Source organism: Equus caballus, chromosome 5 (assembly GCF_041296265.1).
Source record: "Equus caballus isolate H_3958 breed thoroughbred chromosome 5, TB-T2T, whole genome shotgun sequence".
Taxonomy (NCBI): Eukaryota; Metazoa; Chordata; class Mammalia; order Perissodactyla; family Equidae; genus Equus; species Equus caballus.
The window spans coordinates 32,018,969-32,038,677 of NC_091688.1; the positions used below are offsets into that span (position 1 = coordinate 32,018,969).

General features: G+C 38.6%; 1 protein-coding gene and 1 long non-coding RNA gene across 2 annotated transcripts in view; one reads left to right on the forward strand and one right to left on the reverse strand.

Annotated features, from left to right (window-relative positions):
• The window catches only part of UHMK1 (U2AF homology motif kinase 1), a 25,117-nt gene extending 16,085 nt beyond the window's left edge, over positions 1-9,032 (reverse strand). The window contains 4 exon segments of the mRNA NM_001433531.1: positions 3,994-4,088; positions 6,173-6,364; positions 6,966-7,258; positions 8,582-9,032. Coding sequence (NP_001420460.1) covers positions 3,994-4,088; positions 6,173-6,364; positions 6,966-7,258; positions 8,582-8,849 — 848 coding nt within the window. The 5' untranslated portion in view covers positions 8,850-9,032.
• Positions 8,628-19,206, forward strand: LOC111773493 (uncharacterized). The gene is made up of 2 exons (XR_002807973.2): positions 8,628-9,014; positions 18,322-19,206. It is a non-coding gene; the product is annotated as an uncharacterized lncRNA (long non-coding RNA).
• Positions 19,207-19,709: the final 503 nt, after the last annotated feature.

Here is a 19,709-nt window from a genome sequence, read left to right on the forward strand (position 1 = left end):
TATAGTATGTAATGGTTATATAATCTGATGATGCAGATACAGCTATTTTTCAAATGGGGAAGAATGGAAAAAGCATATGCAAAAGTAACTGTTTTCAGTAATCTTACTAGATTACTATTATTCTGACACTGTAGTGTAATGTGGAATAAAGCAAATGAGTAATTATGAAATATTCTCATTCTGGCATTCCTTTTGTCCTTTAGAACCAGAATTCTTGACACAGAAGAAAGGAGATACAGATGTAAAACAGAAGAAGAAAAGTAAAAATTCTGTGGTTTTACATTTTAATTGGAAATGTTAGTATGAACTCTGTCCACTTATAAGGCCTCAGAAACAATCACCACCTCAGTAGCAATGAATATTCCTAATACCCAGATTGTGGTTTTAAAATACCATTTCCTACTAAGAGAAACCTGGCTTCTTGGAGAAATGGCTACTTCCTGGTGTGGGGCAGGCAATGTATAAGATGAACTGGGAAGATCTTGTCACACCAGATACCAAGCAAGCTACCAAAGATAATAAGGACACCAAAACCAACTTGCAGAAGTTCACATTCATCAAAGATGAGACAAATTCAGCTTCAATTAGGAAAAAAACTGCTCGACATATTTCAATCCATTAGTTAATAATGATACTTTAAACTTTCAAAAATGGGATCATTCCCTTTGGAGGATGACAGGAACCAACTCATGACAAAAACTAGTAAATAAAGGGAAAATTAAGCATTTACTTTGTCTTTGATTAACCAAATGAAGAACCAATGACAGAATAAGAACATCATCATTCTACAACCCCTAACAAAGGAATGGATCTAGGCATTGAGTATTAACAGTTGCTAACACACAAAATAGAGATGGCTACACTATGTGCCTCCCTATAAAAGAATACAGTATAATCTACAGTCTACAGAAAAACAAACAAATGAACAAAACCTCTATATACAACTAACAAATTTACAAGAAATAAACAAAAGTATGTTAAACTACACCACGATAACACAATCAGCAAAACTCAGACTGTGGACAACTATACTGAGCCAAGAACCCAGGTTGTTCAACAAATAAACAAGGGAAAAGCAGGGTAGGAGATGGAAAGGGACCTTTTAGAGTAAAGAGACTTAAAAAGATTTTGTTTTAAGAAGAGTAACACTAAACCATAGTGTTTGAGGATGCACACTTAGGTACTAAAACTATAATGAAAACAAGGAAGTAATCACCATAAAAGTCAGGGTAGCGGTTACTTATAGGGAAGGAAAGAAGGGGTTGGGACTCGGATGGAGCACACGGAGGACTTCAAGGGTAGCTGGGGAAGTTCTATTTCTTGACCTGAATAGTGAATACAACGGTACTCCTAAGGATTCACTAAGCTATGCATTTGTTCTCAGTATCTGTTTTATTCTACAATTAAAAAAAAGGTTCAAACAGTTTTACATGCATTCACAACAAAATAAGCAGAAAGATACTGAAAAGAAATAGCACCAAGTAACACTAGGAAAGTGAGTTTATATTTTTATTTTCCTCATCACAATTTTCTGTAGCTTCTAAATTTAGTATTAGTTGTATAATCAAGAAGAAAAAAAGCCCAAATAACAAAGTCAATACTAGAACTTAGATGATTTGACTTCCAAGAGAGAATCCATTATTTTGAAAACATACACACACGAATCAGTGCAAGTAAAATTAGTGAGATCTCAGTAAGTTCTGTGGATTGTAACGTCAATTTCCTGGTTTTGGTATTGTACCACAGTTACATAAGATGTTATCAGGGGAAACTGGGTGAAGGGTACACAGATCTCTCTGTAACATTTTTGCAACTTCCTGCAAATCTATAATTACTTCAAAATAAAAAGTTAAAAAAAAAACTAATTGGAAGGTTTACAGAGTCAATAGAAATAATACTCTGACTTGATCAAGAGATCTACCCTTTTGCAGCATACTAATTATTTTATTCATTTCTGGCCTGTAATGCTAGAAATGTGAAAAGTCAACTATTTGATAATATACATTATTTCTTATTTTAAAATATTTATTGTTTTTGGATCTACCAAAAAATCAGAAACACTATATCTGTCCCCAGAACTTTCAACAGTAATTATTTAAACTATAATACATAACTACCTAATTTGAACCATTTTCTTTCGTGGTCCAAAAGCAAACTCAGTCCTTGGTTAATACTCTTTTTAAAAACCTATTTCCCATCAAGTCTATAGAAATGTCAGAGCTACAAGAAGCCAAAGATACAGCGGCCCATCATTTATCTTCCAGTAAATAAAATAGCTGTCAAGAAGAGCCTAATACCTGGTACTCACCATGAACAAATGAACATTTCTTTGAAAATAAATTTAGTAAAATGACTTGATCATTTATGTTTCTTATAGGAAGCTAGCCTGTATAGAATATCTAAAGTAAGATTTTTTATTTCTAAGGGAGCAAAACCTGTACATGATCAAGCAAACCAGAAATAATAATAGAAATCCATTTAAAAAAATTGCTTTAGCAATCCTGAGAAAAAGAACAAAGTTGGAGGCATCACAATCTCTGATTTCAAAATATGCTACAAAGCCATAGCAATCAAAATAGCATGGTACTGGTACAAAAACACACACTAATCAACGGGACAGAACTGAAAGCCCAGAAATAAAACTACACATCTATGGACAGCTAATATTAGACAAAGGAGCCAAGAACATACAATGGAGAAAGGAAAGTCTCTTCAATAAATGGTGTTGGGAAAACTGGACAGCCACATGCAAAAGAATAAAAGTAGACCATTATCTCACACCATACACAAAAATTAACTGAAAATGGATTACAGACTTGAAGGTAAGATGTGATACCATAAAACTCCTAGAAGAAAATATAGGTAGTATACTCTGACATCAGTCTGAGAAGCATTTTTTGGAATACCATGTCTACTCAGGCAAGAGAAATAAAAGAGAAAATAACAAATGGGACTTCATCAGACTAAAGAGCTTCTGCAAGGCAAAGGAAACCAGGAGCAAAACAAAAAGAAAACTCACCAACTGGGAGAAAATATTTGGAAATCACATATACAACAAAGGGTTCATCTCCAAAATATATAAAGAACTCATACAACTCAACAACAAAAACCCAACAACCCAATCAAAAAATGGGCAGAGGATATGAACACACATTTTTCCAAACAAGATATGCAGATGGCCAACAGGCAAATGAAAAGATGTTCAACATCACTAATTACCATGGAAATGCAAATCAAAACTATAATCAGATATCACCTTACACCTGTTAGGGTGACTATAATTACCAAGACAAAAAATAACAAATGTTGGAGAGGATGTGGAGAAAAAGGAACCCTCATACATTGCTGATGGGAATGCAAACTGGTGCAGCCACTAAGGAAAACATTATGAAGATTTTTCAAAAAGTTAAAAATAGAAATACCATATGACCTAGCTATCCCACTACTGGGGATTTATCCAAAGAACTTGAAATCAACCATTCAAAGAGACTTATGCACCTCTATATTCACTGCAGCATTATTCACAATAGCCAAGACATGGAAGCAACCCAAGTGCCCATCAACTGATGAATGGATAAAGAAGATGTGGTGTATATATATATATATATATATATATATACACACACATACATATACACAGTGGCATACTACTCAGTCATAAAAAAGACAAAATCACCCCATTTGCAATAACATGGATCGACCTTGAGGGTATTATGTTAGCAAAATAAGCCAGAGAAAGATAAACACTGCATGATTTCACTCATATGTGGAAGATAAACATGTGGACAAAGAGAACAGATTAGTGGGTACCAGAGGGGAAGGGGGTTGGGGGTGGGCATAAGGGGTAAAGAGGCAGATATACACGTTGACTGACAAATAATTATGTACAACTGAAATTTCACAATGTTATAAACTATTATGACCTTAATAAAATAAAAAAATTGCTTTATATAGTGAATGTACACAGAGCAAGTTTAAAGTACATTAATGTACCTTTTGATAAGGTCTCTTAGGTGATAGGCTGGAATTGCGGCATTCACCACTGCTTTACTGGCAAATATGTGATCAATAATAGCAGAACTGTTTGCCTAAAAAAAGGGAGAAAAGTCTTCCTTTGGTTATTCAATTCAGTAAGCATTTACTGAGTACTAGGCACACAGCACTGTACTGTTTGCTAAGTAAAATGCAACAGAAAACACTCTCTTCTTAGAGCTTATACTCTTAATGGAGGAGATTATGTGCCTAATTATAAGCTCCTAGAGAGGAGGAACAGTTTTTCTCTATTCTCAGCAGCTAGCACAGTACCTGGGACCCAATGAACAATTACAAGATGAATGAATGAAGAAACAAATACCAAAGCAACCACATAAAAATGCAGTTTATCGCAAAGCGAGAAAACGGTGTGATAGTTGAATCAGAGTGTCTTAGCGATGAGTCTTCAATCGGTTTTCAGATGGAAATAAAATAAACTACCAAAGGCAAAGAAAGGCAGTATTTAAAAATTGCATTTGACACATTATTCATACTCTAATCCTATGGAATACAACATTTTTCTCTCTGAGTACTATACTATCTGAGAATTTGGAAGTGTGTACATACATGAGTAAAAACACCTGTTATCTCCACTATCACTAAAATTTACTGAATACTTACTTGAGGCCACACGCTATGCAAAGAACTAGGTATCATTTCTTTTTTAACCTCAGTACTCTTATGAGATATATGCTCTTATTACCCTCATTCTACAAAGTAAACCCATGGTTTAGCAAACCTAAATAAATACATTAGTAAGAGGTGGAGGCAAGATATGAACCCTAGTAGTTTGACTTCAGAGCCTATGTTCATACTCACTTGGCAATTTTGCCTTCAAAGAAAGAGATAAAATATAGAATAATGATGTTTTTACCTAGAGGGCTGAGTATTGAGGTTTCCATTAGACACATTACACTTCCAAATTTCACACAAAATGCCTGAATGTGACCTAGTTCTGATCGGCTCTGGCCCAAGCAGAAACAGTCCAAAGGGCTCAAAGATAGTCAAAGCTAATGCAAGTAACTGATCTCTATTTGGATGAACGCTAGAGAAGGAATACTCAGCCTCCTGACTGTTTGGGAGTACCCGTGACAAGGATGATACTGGTTTTACTTGCATGGTAGCATTTTTTTGCCAAAGGTAAGCATTAGGTACACCCACCAGGCTAATAAAGTATTCCTTCCAGAAATACTTCCAGAAATAGATGACTAGGGGTTTAAAAGAAATAAAACTCTACATGGTAAATAGCCATACACTAACTATATATTAGATGCTTAAAAAAAAATTTGTTTAATATAAAATCCAATAATAATTCCTATACATTCTATTATTTCTCAAACCTTTGGCCTAAAGGATACTGATATCCTCACAACACTGAAGGCCCACGATATGTTTGAAAACATAACGTAGTTACTTCTAACTTGCGAACAAACAAAAAGTTGATTCCTATGTCAGAGAGTTGGATTTAGAACTCATGTTCCCACAGAAACAACATTATAAGTAGCAGTCACTTTATCAGCAGAGTTCACATATGTAACACAAATAAATATGGGGAAGTGTAGAACTGTAGACAGAAGGAGGAACAGAATTTGGGTCCCAGGTCTGGAACATCCAGTGGTACGATCTGGAGCAAGTGGCTTTACGGATCAGTGCCTCTAGTTTTTCATTTGTAAAAGAATAACCAATATCCACTTCAAAGATCCTCACAGAATTGTTAAGAGAATTCAGAGATTGTGCATTAAAATACTTTTTCAACTATAAAGGAGGAACTGTAAAGCATTATGTAAAATTATCATTTAACTTACAATGTATTGTTGTATCAGTAATATTTTAGAATGTAATATAACTAAATTACTAGACAAAAGAAATCACTTTTTCTTCTTTGGGAAAATGCATTCATTCAAACATTTTATCAAGTACTCACTACATACCAGGCCCCAGGCTAGGAACAATGAGCATGCAATGCTCACTAGCACATTTGTAGCTACGGGAGTGAGCAGCGGCATTTAAGGTCCCAAAAATGCAGAAAGAGGAGCGTAGAGGAGATGAAGCAATCAGAGTCCTCAACGAGAATCATTATAAATTGAGTACCCTTAACCTGGAATTAAGGACCCCGCAGCAAAGCACTGGTGCAGTTTACCTTCCATTCCTGAGATCTGACTGTATGTTTCAGTTTCATTCCTGAGAACATTTCCAGTAAAATGATTCCTAGGCTCCACAGATCAACGGCTGAGGTACATTCTGTATCACTCTGCAGGCCAGCCTGGGCCAAGCAATTCTGCAGTTCTGCTTCCGGAGCCCGATACCCGTCTGTCTGAATATACTTTACATCCTAAAGAAGAAGAGTAAATATTACAACCAATAAAAAATTGCCCACTCTCCTTCCATCTCTACAGTGTATTTGCTTCTCTAAGAGTGCAGTAAACCACTGTCAAACAGAATGCCAACAAATTTTTAGTCCTTGGCTACCATAATTCTTTGGTTCATTAACTGGGCAGTTTTCATAGACAAGCTGTAGACTTTCCATACAGCTGCTTGGTTTTTTACATAGCTTCTTGCCTGCTAGACACTACTTAAAAATAAGGACACTCTCCGGCGAAGAGCTGACAAACCACGGAGAACGGAAGGTTTGCCCGAACTGTCACATGAGATAGTGCCCCAACACTCAAGACACCAGGAACAGTAATTCAGCAGTTAACTAACTGCTCAAGAATAAAAGAGCATTTTACGTCGGCGAAGTATTCTTAATACTTCCAAAGCTCTCTTGTACGTCACTAGCTCCCCCTATGCCTACCCTGTACCTGACCCAAACATAAACCTTTTTTTACATGGCGGCAATGACAGTCATTTTATTTGCTTCGTCCCCAGGCATTTCAGTATTCTAGACAGAAATGTCTCTACAAAAGCACCCCTGTTATTAAAGTACTTCTTACCTGATTGCCTTCTTTGAAGCTGAGTCCAAAGTCAATGAGTTTAAAACATTCATTCTCTGCACTCCACAATATGTTACGTGGTTTGAGGTCTGCATGGACATAACCCTCATGATGAAGAAAAGCAAGGGCCTCCAGAACATCTCTGGCACAATGCTGTATCATCCACATGGAACAACCCTGGTGACTGGAATATAAAAGCAATTCCGAAACACTGACATCCAGGAGTTCAAGCAACAGACAGCGTGATGGCACATTTGGAGAGAAGTGGATTGTGAAGACTCCATATAAAGTCACTAGAAAAAGAAACGAATTATAATACTTTAAAAATCAGTCTCAGAGTAAGTTATTACTAAAGTAGGGTAACTGCAGTACAAATTTGGAATGGTCTAGAGAAGGATAACTTTGATGAGCAAGCAAGTTTCCACAGTGATTTATTTTTCCCATGAATAAGATTTCTGGGCAACTGGGTTATTTTAATAAAATAAAATGAGGCAAGCTTCAACAGCTGATTACTACTCAAAGTTATTAAATACGGCACAATAATTCAAATGTGTTTTGCCAAGCACTCAGTGGTGGGTGAATCTGCACTTTGGGTGCCAAGCAAAAATAATCAAAAGTAAAAATCTAAATATTAAGTATTCTTTAAGATGAATGTCACAACATGCAAAAAGAAAATTGAACATTGGTTCTTGACCCCAAATAGCACTCTATAATCTAAATATTAAAAGAAGAGATTTATACTTTCAAGATGACTTTTTAACCCAATCTTGCAGAGATTCAACAAGTCCTCAGGCCTGCAAAAAATTTCTCTCTTAAATACCACGGTTATATACACCATTTAGCAAGCTTAAAAAAAAAAAACAAAAAACGCAACACTAGTGTTAAGAAATTCTCCCAAATGGTGATATAAAAAAGGTCACTTCAAATTAAACATGGATTATGCTTGCCTGGAACCAAGACATTTCTTTATTAGCCAAAGCTATAACTAATTATAAAGTCTCTGTTGGTGTAATGACAATGGACACTGTTTTCCGAGATCAATCATCAGTAATCATTACATAACTTACAGTCTGAATACCTGAATCATGAAACATAGTCCTCCCAGGGAAAATTATAAAGTGTTCCTAATTTTCACACTTCCATAAGGACTTCTATGTAATACTGAGTCATTTCTCCCAAATCCATACTAAATATGTACCAGGTAATAATCTATATGAGTTTTTAGCACTGATGTCACAAGCCCTAGAAATATTTCCCATTTTTCACTCCTATGCGAGGATTCAAAAATTTCCATACAAGACAATCTAGCAACGATATGCCTCCTTTCACTAGAGAAGATAATTCTCGATGCTAACGGGTGTCCAATGCAGACCTGAAGCAAAAGGAACTTACTGAGCATCTACTATGTGACACCGGGCAAAGCAGACCACCCCCTCCACCGTATTGCAAACAGTAAAAGGGTGAAAGAGGGATGGGAAGGGGGCCCAGACAGGGTGACAACGAGAAGGCCAGAGCCACTTCTCCCGCTAAAGGACGGAAGAAGGAACGCCAGGCTGAGAGGGAGTGTACGCTGGGGCTGGGACCTGGGCGAGGAGAGACGAGCCGGCTGCTATTACCGATGTTCCTGTGACCCTGCAACTGCTCCAGCGCCGCCCTCTCTTTGCGGAAACCATACTCGGCGGCAGACGCTGCAGCCCCGGTGGTTCCCGGCGGTAAGAACTGCTTGAGGGCGCCGGGGGGCGAGCCGGGTGTGCCGCAGCAGCGCACCCGGTACACCGAGGCCGAGGAGCCGCTCCCCAGGCGGCTCTGTACCTGCCACAGCCGCCCGAAGGCTTCCAGAAACCGCGGCGGCTCCGCGCCCCACGCGCAGCCGGATCCCGCCATCGGTGTGGACTGCGGGCGCTGACACGGGAGCTGACGCGACGCCCGGGACAGGCCGGCAGGACCTGAGGTCACATCCCCGCCCGCCGGACCAGCGGCTCCGCAGGGAGGGGCCTGCAGCCGCCTCACCGACTGCCGGGACCTCAGGCCGCCATGACACCGGAAACGGTATGCACCCGGGTCCCAGAAGCCGGAAATAGGGCCAGAGCCAATCCTCCAGGCTGAAGGAGGCGGGCCCAGAAGGGGCGGGGGCTACAGTTGATTAGTGAATTTCATGTAGAGAAAGAACTGAGGGTGCGAAATGGTAAACTTAATAGTGAGTACTTACTATTCCAGGCCGACTGCTAACCGCTTTCAAATACGTCACGTGAAACTAAAACGGGTTCTTTTTCTTGTTGAGGCACCTCACCTCACCACTGGGAACCTAGGAAAATAAAACCGTGCCTACATTTCTCCTCGATGGTATCCCAAGGGAAATACCCCGGTTACTAAAGCTGAGGGTTTACTACCAGCTCCACGGCCATGGTCGCTAGGATGCAGAATTCTGGATGCCCAGGCTCTTGTGCTCCTCTTGGTCCACCTTGCCTATGGCTGCCTTGTCAAAAAGCATTCCACCCTGGGCAAACGTGGATCCTTTACAAATTTTTATTTTTCATGTATTCATTCAATTCTTTTACTCATTCAACAAACGTTTACTGAGCAACATATGTAGCAAATGGGAGTCTCAATCCACAAACTAGCATGTGTAATAAATGTAGGCTTCCTTATTTTTCTGTAATTCAACTTTTTCTGTTTCAAGCTCCTTTCAGATGGGGTGGTAGAAACTTCGTCCCAATTTGCCCCCATCTCCTTTTCCTCATGTTTTATCTAAGTTTCTAGGTGCGTGGAGTGACTTATGTACTGCAAGGTGGAGAGGTGAAGGGGCCATCTGCTTTTTAGTTTCGTTGGTCATCATCTTGTCTGGTTGCCACTGAGATGGGCCTTATTTCAATGTCTACATAGCTCTTTCAGGGTCTAGAGTAGGGAGAGCTCTGTGCACTCTCCTGCTATTTCTAACAAGCATTTTCTCTATGTCTAAAGGCCATACCAATCACTTGAGAGCTTGAGTTTTTGGAATACTAAAATCAGATGATGCTCACAGGTTCCTCTAAGGGCAATAAGCACAGCCGTTTATCTGCTTGTGTAAAAGGAGGGCAAAGTGGGGAAAGTGGGGAGTGGGGAGGGAAGTTAAGTCCTGAATAGAGGGAAGAGACGAAATAGAAATGAACTCTGATTTCAAGGAACTTGGAGTTGGTAGAATGAGTTAGATATGTGTATCATTATGATCCAAGGTATAAAGGTAAAAATGCTCCAAAGGAAGTGGAGGTAAATCACTAGGACTTCTTAGAGGAACTCTGATCAACTCACATGTTAGAAAAGTATGAGTTAAAAGAAGCATTTCATTCCAGTCTATGTTGTTGTAATAGAATGTATTGTAATCAGAGAGAGCATAAATGCTGAACTTTTACAAGTTGACTAGGTCCTCCTTGTGAAAAGTATCTATTTTTATAATCCATATCTTGGTTACATGTAAGCCCTTTACCTGAGTGCTAGAAGCAGGTGTTATTAGTCTGAATATATTCTCCAGTAAAGCTTTATTTCTTTCTGCATTTCCAACTTCTCTTATACTATGATGTCTTCTCATTGCTCCCTTGTTAACAAACAAGTTATAAAGGAACTAAATTATATAATTGAGCCACATTTGAAAGTGGTGCCAAGAATAACCCAAAACAGATATTCCTTGGAATCCCTTTAAAGAAGGGCTGGCCCATATTTTAGTGTTGAACTCTTGAAGATCCAAATCCTTCAAGCACGAAAGTAATGACTCTATGGTAACCAATATCCAAAATGGCCCCCAATGATCCTTGTCTCCTAGTATTCACATTCTCTTATACTTCCCTCTTGCAGTGAATGTGGCTGACCTGTGTAACTGATAGGATATTGTAGAAATGGTTGTGAATGACTTCCTAGATCATAAAAGTCATTGCAGCTTCTACGTTGCACTTGTTTTGGGGGAAGCTAGCTGCCTTGTAATGAAGACCCTCAAGACTTCTCCTATGGAAAAGTCTACAATGGTGAGGACCTATGTAAAGACTTCTCCTATGTAGACGTCTCCTCCTATGGAGACGTCTACATGCTGAGGAACTGAAGCCTCCTGCCAACAGCCATTTGAGTGAATCATCTTGGAAGTAGATTTTCCAGTTCCAGTTAAGCCTTCAGATGACTGCAGTTCTGGCTGCATAAATCTTGACTGCAAATTTATGAGAGACCCCTAAGCTAGAAGTACCCGTCTAAGCCACTTCTAAATTCAGTCCTACAAAAAGTATATGCATTAATGTATGTTTATTGTTGTTTTCAGTTGCTAAGTAGTTTTTGGAGTATTTGTTATGTAGCAATAGAAAAATACAAACTAGAAAGGAATAAGTAATTAATGTCTGTAAAACTTAACATTATTACAAAGTTACTTTGTAGACCAGTTTTATACATTTACGCTCTAATTAGCTGTCAAAGAGTGCATGACTTACCATATCCATATCAATATAAACCATTACTATTAAAATTTTTCTTTTTAATTTTATAATCAAAAATATTTTGATAGAGTTTTTATCTTGTTATTAGTCTACTTTTTTCATGCTTTTATTAGATATTTTTATTTTCTCTTCTGTAAATTTTCTTACATGATCACCTTGTAGAATTCCTTTTTCCTTTTCGTTTCCTTCACTCCTGTGGTCTTTCTCCTTAGATTCTCTCCTTTCCTCCTGGCTAGTACAGACCAGGGAATAAATGCTATATATTCACTTGGAATTCCAGTCTCTAACTAGCAAGAATCTACTGCCCCTCTCTAACCCATTCTTTCTTCTCTCCTGAATGATATCTCTTTGCAATATGCTGTGGATTGAATGTTTGTGTGCCCCCCCCCCCATTCGTATGTTGAAACCCTAATCCCAAATGTGATAGTGTTTGAAAATAGGGACTTTGGGAGATAATTATGTCATGAGGGTGGAACCCTTATGATGGGATTAGTGCCCTTATAAGAAAAGATGCAAGAAATCTTGCTTCCTCTTTCTGCTGTCTACCATGTGAAGATGTAATGAGAAGACAGCTGTCTGTAAACCAAGAAGAGAGCCTTCACTAAGAACCCGACTATGCTGGCACTCTGGTCTTGGACTTCTAGCCCCCAGAATCATGAGAAATAAATGTTTGTTTTTTAAGCATCTCAGTCTATGGTAATTTATTATAGCAGCTTAAACTGACTAAAACACAGTGGTTATCATAAACTTTGGCCATCTGAGGGTTCCTATAATAGGATCCGTTTCTTCCTGGCATTATAAATATCTATTTCAAGAGACTTTGTTCTGGTTACTTTCTTCTACATCCTCAGATAGGTTGACCAATCCATACGTAGTCTGTCACAACATTTCCCACCATTTCAATTCCCACATCCCCTTCAATGTCAGAAGCAGCTTTAGAAAGAGCCTGAGCCTGGTCCTTTGGGACTTCCCTGTAGGTCTAGAGACCAAGCCCTGGCTTCAGAGTCAGACCTGATTTCAATCTACCACTTACTGTCTATGTGACCCTAAGTAAATTACCCAAAACTGTCTTGGCCCTAGTTTCTTTGGCTAATTTTAAGATGGGATGAAATATCTACTTTTGTCATAATTAAATAAATGTAAATTATTTCATGATTATCTCATGAAGTACCTGACATATGGTGGGTTCTTAGTAAGATTTGCTCCTTTCACTTATTTCTGTAATTCTATGCTTGGACTTAGAGAGCCCATTAAAACAAAACAGATATTTCTCATCGTGACTTTTCCTCAGTGGACTGCAAAGATGCTACAGGTAACTAATTTGTTCCTTGACACCTCTTCTAAATATTTCCTCCAGCTATTCTGTCTCCTTGTGGTATCTGAGGGACCGGAATCACAATTCCTTCCCCTGTCCAAGTTTACTGGCCTTCGGATGGAGGAAGATAACATGGTGCAGGAGATTCATCTTGCAAGCCCTTTTTGGAAAGTCAGTACGGGCCAGCTATGACAGGGAATTCTGTCACCTCCGGATGTTTGAATTTGATCTCTTAATGGACTGGAGGCTACTGGTGACTCGAGATCTGGGAGGAGTTTAGAATTTAGTTTAGAGAGTGCGTTGGTTCCCTCTGTTGTTATAATGGAGGAATTACAGTAGCTGAGGGCATAGAGGCAAGTCATCAAGCACTGCGGAAATAGTCTCCAAAATCAGAGTAAAACAGGGAGAGAGAGGATTTTTTTGTCCAGATTGTAAAGGAGGTGGCTGAGAGGGACAATTGACTTACCCGCTTGGTCTAATCCCAGAATCATTTTCCTTGGCCCAATGGCACAAGAGAGCTGGCTGGATTCATTGATGCTGGAGCTGTACCATCAGAGTGCAAGGAACGGTAGAGTGACTTAGGGAGAAAGAGGCTAATCTGTGATCAAAAAGAAGACATTTCTTTGAGAAAAGATGAAAATTCAGTTTATAGAGCACTTTGTGAGCTGTTACATAGTGAAGTCCCTTTGATAAACAATAGCTCTTTATAAAAACTGTACAAAATTATTATTTCCTATCCACAAGCCTATATTACCCTTTGTAGTTATCTTCCTGAAAGAATTATGGCAAAACTTAACAGAGAAACCTTTTTCTTCAAACTACTTTGGGATCAAATCCCAAAAGAATAAATTGAGAGATGGAAAAGAAAAGAAAGCAAGTCAGATATGCCTGTGGTTAGTTATGCCTTTCCAACTCTCATTTGTCAGGACTAAACAAGGTAATATGCATGAAAAGAGTTTGAAAGCTATAAAACATGGTATTATTATTTTCTTATAGAGATGAAGGCAGCAAAAGTGGAGATGTCACAAATTGAAGACATCATGTAAGTCTCCAACTAGCTCTCGTGTGAAAAGTAGGTGCTTAATCACATTAGTGAGTCTAAATAGTAGAAATACTTATCCCTCAAGTCATTAATTAAAATCAATCTGGTCTTGACTTTTAGACCAAGAGAGATTGAATATTCTAGAGAGAGGACTGTGGAGCCCAAATCCAGAAAAGTGGAAAAGCCTGGTAGCTTGTAACCATTCATTCATTTATTCATGATTTCAATAAATATTTATAAAAAACCACTAGAATTTCCTGGGCAAAGAACTCATAGTCTGGTGGAGGAGATAGATAAGATTAAAGAGGAAAAACAAATCACGGGTGAAGGGTTATGTCTAGAGCATAAGAAAAAGCTCATCATTCGAGATTGGAGAGAGTCATGAGATAATGATTGTGGGGAAACCCATCCGATGAATGGAAAAATGCTGATGACCCCAAGCTTTTCCATTGAGGTGGCATGATATCATCATTGGAAGAGGGGAGGAAGAAGAAGTGAGAGTTGGAAGAGAGAATAATTTCCGTGAGAAGTGTGTTGGAGAGGAGGGTGGGTTTAAATCGAACAGCATATATCTATCTTGAAGATTGATTTGATATCTTCTTTTAGATAATATTTAGCAGGCAGCTCTGCACTGGATATGGTATTGGGGAAAATGCTAGGGGGAGGGGATATATCTCAATGTCCCTCTTGTAAACTGCCCCCAGGAACTATTTGTCCTGGAAATTTTGACTGGGGAGTGTCAACTTACTATTTTATTAGTATCGCAAACTTAATATATGTAAAACTACCCTCCTGCTCTTTCTCCCCAAGTTGTCTTATCCACAGCTATCTCCAGTTCGGTTAATGGAAACTCTGTCCTTCCAGATGCTCAGGCCAAAAACCCTGGAGTCATCCTTGCCTCTTTTCTTTCTCCCATCTTCAAAATATACTCAGATTCCAACTGCTTTTTTTTTTTTTTTTTTTTTACCATCTCGCAGCTACTAGCCTGGTCCAAGGCTCTATCACCTCTTGCCTAGATTGTTGAAATAACCTCCAAACTGGTCTCCTTACTTCCTTTCTTTTACTCCTACAGTCTCCTCTCAACACTGTATCCAGAGTGATCCAGTTAAGCAGAAGTCACGTCAGGTCACTGCCCTTGCCCCAAAGCCTCCAATGGCTCTCATGTCACTCAGAGTTAAAGTAAAAAATCCATAAAATGGACCAGAAAGCTTTACATAATTTAGACTCTTCAACCTCTCCGACCTCATCTCCTCCCATTGTCCCCCTTGTCCACTCTGGTCCCAACACACTGGCCTCTTGATTGTTCTTCAAACACATCAAGCATCTGCTTTCCCCAGGAAGGGAACGTGCTGATCTCTGCCTAGATATCTGATATTCTCAGATATCTACATGGCTCACTTTTCATTTCTTTCAGGTTTCTACCCAAATGTCGCTGCACTGGTGAGGCCTTTCCTGACCACCCTAATATAAATTAGTAATTCCCTACTTTCCAGGCATTCCCTGTTACTCTATACTTTGCTTTCATCTTCCTCCATAGCACTTTTATTTGGCATAGTATATATTTTCTTTTCTTCTTATTACTAGATTCCCGTGTCTAAAATCTAAGTTTGGCAAAGACAAGTTTAATTCTTGTTCATCACTGCATTTCCAGTGCTGAAACAGTGTCTGGCTCATATTAGGCACTTTTTAAATATATTTGTTAAATGATCGTCTACTTTTTCTGCAGAGGCAGCAACTGAGGCCAGTCAATAGAGAGGAGATGACAACCAAGAGGGGAAAATGGAGAAAGAAGAAGGTGGGCTTTACCCGAAGGCATTATGTCCTAAAAAGGAAAGAAAATTCGAAAAAGAACTAGAGGAGAAAGTCCTTGAGGAGGGAAAAGAGCAGAGCAGTTGAGATGAGCAAAATCCACCTGCCCTCCAACAGTAGAAGGGCTTGGCCGACTGCTGGGGTCGCATGAGAACAAGTAAGAGCCCGAGGAAAGTCTGCTTATGGGTCAGAATCATAAGATTTGGGGCTTTATTTATTTCATCTCTTCCCACTCCCCTTTGATTGAGATGAGAATTTCCTCACAAATGAGACACACGACACAGACATTGTAGCTGGATGGTTGGGTGGCAGTGGAGAGCCAGTCGCCACCTGGAGCCTCGGCTCCAAGAGAAGCCCTCTGGAACCCTCGTTTGTCCTTTCCTTTATTCAAGGAAGTCTCAAGAGTGGGACTGTTTCTGCAGTGTGAAGTCTTCCCTGATGTAGCAAGAAGATGAAGTGCTTTTTAATATTTGCTTTCTCTTAGGTAATCCTTCTTTTTTCTTTGTGGCTCCATGTTACGGGTTTGCCACATTGCTGTTAAGCAGATCAAGCAGAAGCATCTGTAACATCTGAAGGGAGGACCCAGGCCCGCCCCCACTCCCGCCCCCTGCAGAACCCTGGGACTGTAGCCTCCTCCTGGGCGGGGAAGCTTTCTGCTGGCTTTTTCTAATCCTCAATCCTGGGCAGAGATTCTTTATATAGGATTGAAGGACACTGTGGGGTGAACTATGGGAAGGGAGATGGAGAGGCAAAGGTGGTTGAGGAAGAGGAGACTATGCCTGCCTCTACATAGGAGGACAAAACTTCCTTCTTGCATATTCATCCTTTACCCCAAATCAAAGGCACCTGTTTTCTTTGTTTGGGGAGCCATAGCTTTGTGAAAGTATTCCCTATGGCACCATTTTGTTTGCTGCATGCTGTAAATAAAATTTATCCTTTGTGTGAAATTACTTCTGGAGTAGTTTGATGAACTTGCCAAAGAGAGGACTCACTTTGGTCCAGTGACAGATCTACTTATTTTGGCCCAGTTATTAGTGTACTTTTTGTATTGTTCTCTCCCCCCACAAAGGATCACAACTGTGATGCAAGTCATTAGTGTAGATAGAGAAAACTTCAGTTTTTCCTTTGTTTTACTGTCTTTGACTTTTTTTACCTTATTCAAATAGGCCTAAAAGTCTTACAATAAATTCCTACTGTGTAAGATGCTAATGAGGTATACTATGTGGAATATTTCATGGGCAAGAGTAGTTTTCTCCTATTTCAAACTAAAAATTGCTTTTTAGCCAAACTTTCTTGAAAAAATAGGTGGTAAAGCTTAGTTTACCTTTTGAAGTGAACCTTTGTTTTGTTTTCATACATTTTTAAAATTCATAAGGCAGACAAATTTTTATTAAATAACTGACTTAAGTCAAAATGAGATTTAATTTTCTGAAAGGTAGGCTTGGTTGATTTAATTTAAATAAAAGCTGTACATTTATTTTAATTAATGTTACTCATAACATGGCGTTTTAGTAAGACTTATTGAATAGTTAAGCTAATCAAATCACAACCTGAAAAATTTTGAGTAAAGATCTAGTTTGAGATACAAATTTATAGAACACTTAAAAAAATATGTTCTTACTGAGCGACGTGATCAGTCTCAAACACAAACAGCAGTTACAAAATTATTGTATATATGATTGGGGTTTTCTTTTTGCATGAAAGTGTTATTTTTGAAAAAATGCAGAAAAAAATTTCTCTAATATGAAATCTGCTTTTTTTGCTGCAAAAAATTTTAATTCGGAGTCAAACTTGAGATAAGCATGTATGGATTTCATTTTTAAATGAAATAAGATAGTTTTTGTCCTTGCTCTTGATGCTTGCTATACAATAGTCCCTGCTTATCCACAGGGGATATGTTCCAAGACCCCCAGTGGATGCCTGAAACCACAAATAGTACCAGGCCCTATATATATATATATACATAGATATATATATAGATCTATCTATATATAATGTTTTTTCCTATATATACATACCTATGATAAAGTTTAACTTATGAACTAGGCACACTAAAAGTTTAACAACAACAACTAATAATAAAATAGAACAATTATAAGAATATACTGTAATAAAAGTTATGTGAATGTGGTCTCTCTCTCTCTCAAAATACCTTATTGTATTGCACTCACCCTTTTCCTTGTGGTGATGTGAGCTAGTACAATGCTTACGTGATGAGATGAAGTGAGGTGAATGATGTAGGCATTGTGACATAATGGTAGCCTGCTGTTGGCCTTCATCAGTGCATCAAAAGGAAGAACATTGAGCCATCGTGTTGTCGATGGTTGGATGTCAGGAGCAGACCGTGTCTATGGTTGGAGATCCGACAAAGGGATAATTCATGTCCTGGGTGGGATAGAGCAGGACAGTAGATTTCATCCTGCTACTCAGAATGGCACACAATTTAAAACTTATGAGTTGTTTGTTTCTGGAATTTTCCATTTAATGTTCTCTGATCATGGTTGATCGCAGATAACTGAAACCACAGAAAGCAAAACCGTGGATAAGGGGGAACTATTGTACGAGAAAAAACATTCTCACCCGTGTAAGTAATTGAAAACTGCTGCAAAATGTTTATTGTCTTTTAATGAAAGGATACCCTTATTACCAATCCACAAATTCTCTGGGGGAAAATCAGTAAATCTCATTCTTGTGTATGATCAGACTGTGGCTCACAAAGTTCTTTCTCTTTTCTCAAAGCCAAGAGCAGAAGATTCAGAAAAAAGATCCCTCGCCCAGTTATACATATTGATTGGAAGGAAGAAAAAGTGCTGTTCAACTTTGTTCTGCAGTTCTTCTAGCTTATTTGTAATCAGACTTGAAACTCACTGACTTCTCATCCTAAGCAGCAGTGAAAACTGTTTGAAATTTCCTTTTAAAATATGATTTTTCCAAAGACTCAGTTTCCTTTTAAATACAAGAATCTTGTCACTTAAGTTCATGCATTTTCTTCAGGGCGTTACAGAGACTTTTTCAACAGCCCCATAGACTCAAAAATGTCTGCTAAGAAGGTGAATTTCTGCCATCGTTCTTCATGTTCAAAGCATCGGCAAAAGCTGGCCTCCTATTTTCTTGAAAAGTATCCTGCAATTCACCTTTCAGCTGTACGCCCTATTGAGAACTCCTCCTCTGCCAACCACCAGATATCTGTGTGTACCAAGAGATTTGAGTGTTCTTTGTCCAGATTTTTAAATATTTTTGAGTGAACAGGTCTTTGTTTAATAAAGTTAAGCGTTTTTGTAACATCATCCATAAGTTTTTCCTTTCAAATCCAAGAGGTTTTCAACAGCATCTCTCCTTGAAGAAGGCAGTCTGCTGTGACAACATCAGGATTTTCTCTTAATTTTTTTTTACAACAAAGATGAAACCTCTCACAGAGCCAGCTCTTGATGGGGCACCATTAGTTATACTTGCCAATAGAGTGACTCCAAGATAAACTCTCTTTTCTACACACAAAGATACAATATTTCCTGGCCTTTTCTTGTTTCCATCTGTCCTTTGCAGAAGAAAGGGCTTTCTTAAATTTTATCATTGTTAAAAATCTTACTATTGAATATTATCATCATTAAAAATTTATTTCTGAAATCTGTTGACTCATCAACCTGGAGAAAGAAATTCTTGTTCTTCAGTGTTTTTCACAAAATCTCCAGTATCATGTGACTTGTCATCAATCTGTTGCTTTATCGTATTGTTTGAGAATGGAACCTTCTCAATTTCTCATGCTACATGTGGTAGGCTGAATAACGGCCCTCAAAGATATCCCTGGAAACCGTGCATGTTAACTCTGCCCTGTTTTCACATCACCTTCTCCTCTGTGTCAACTCTTCTTCTGCCTGCCTCTTAGAAGGATTGGTGACTGCATTTAAGGCCCATCTATATAATACAAGATAGTCTCCCCATCTCAAAATCCTTAACTTAGCCACATCTACAAAAACTCTTTTTTCAAATAAAGTAAGATTCACAGGTTCTGGAGAATAGAACGTGGACATATCTTTGGGAGCCTTTATCAGCATACCACAAAGCACTGGAAACACTTGGTTTACAGCCCTTGTAAAACCCATTGATAATCAGCCTTCACTGTAAAGATG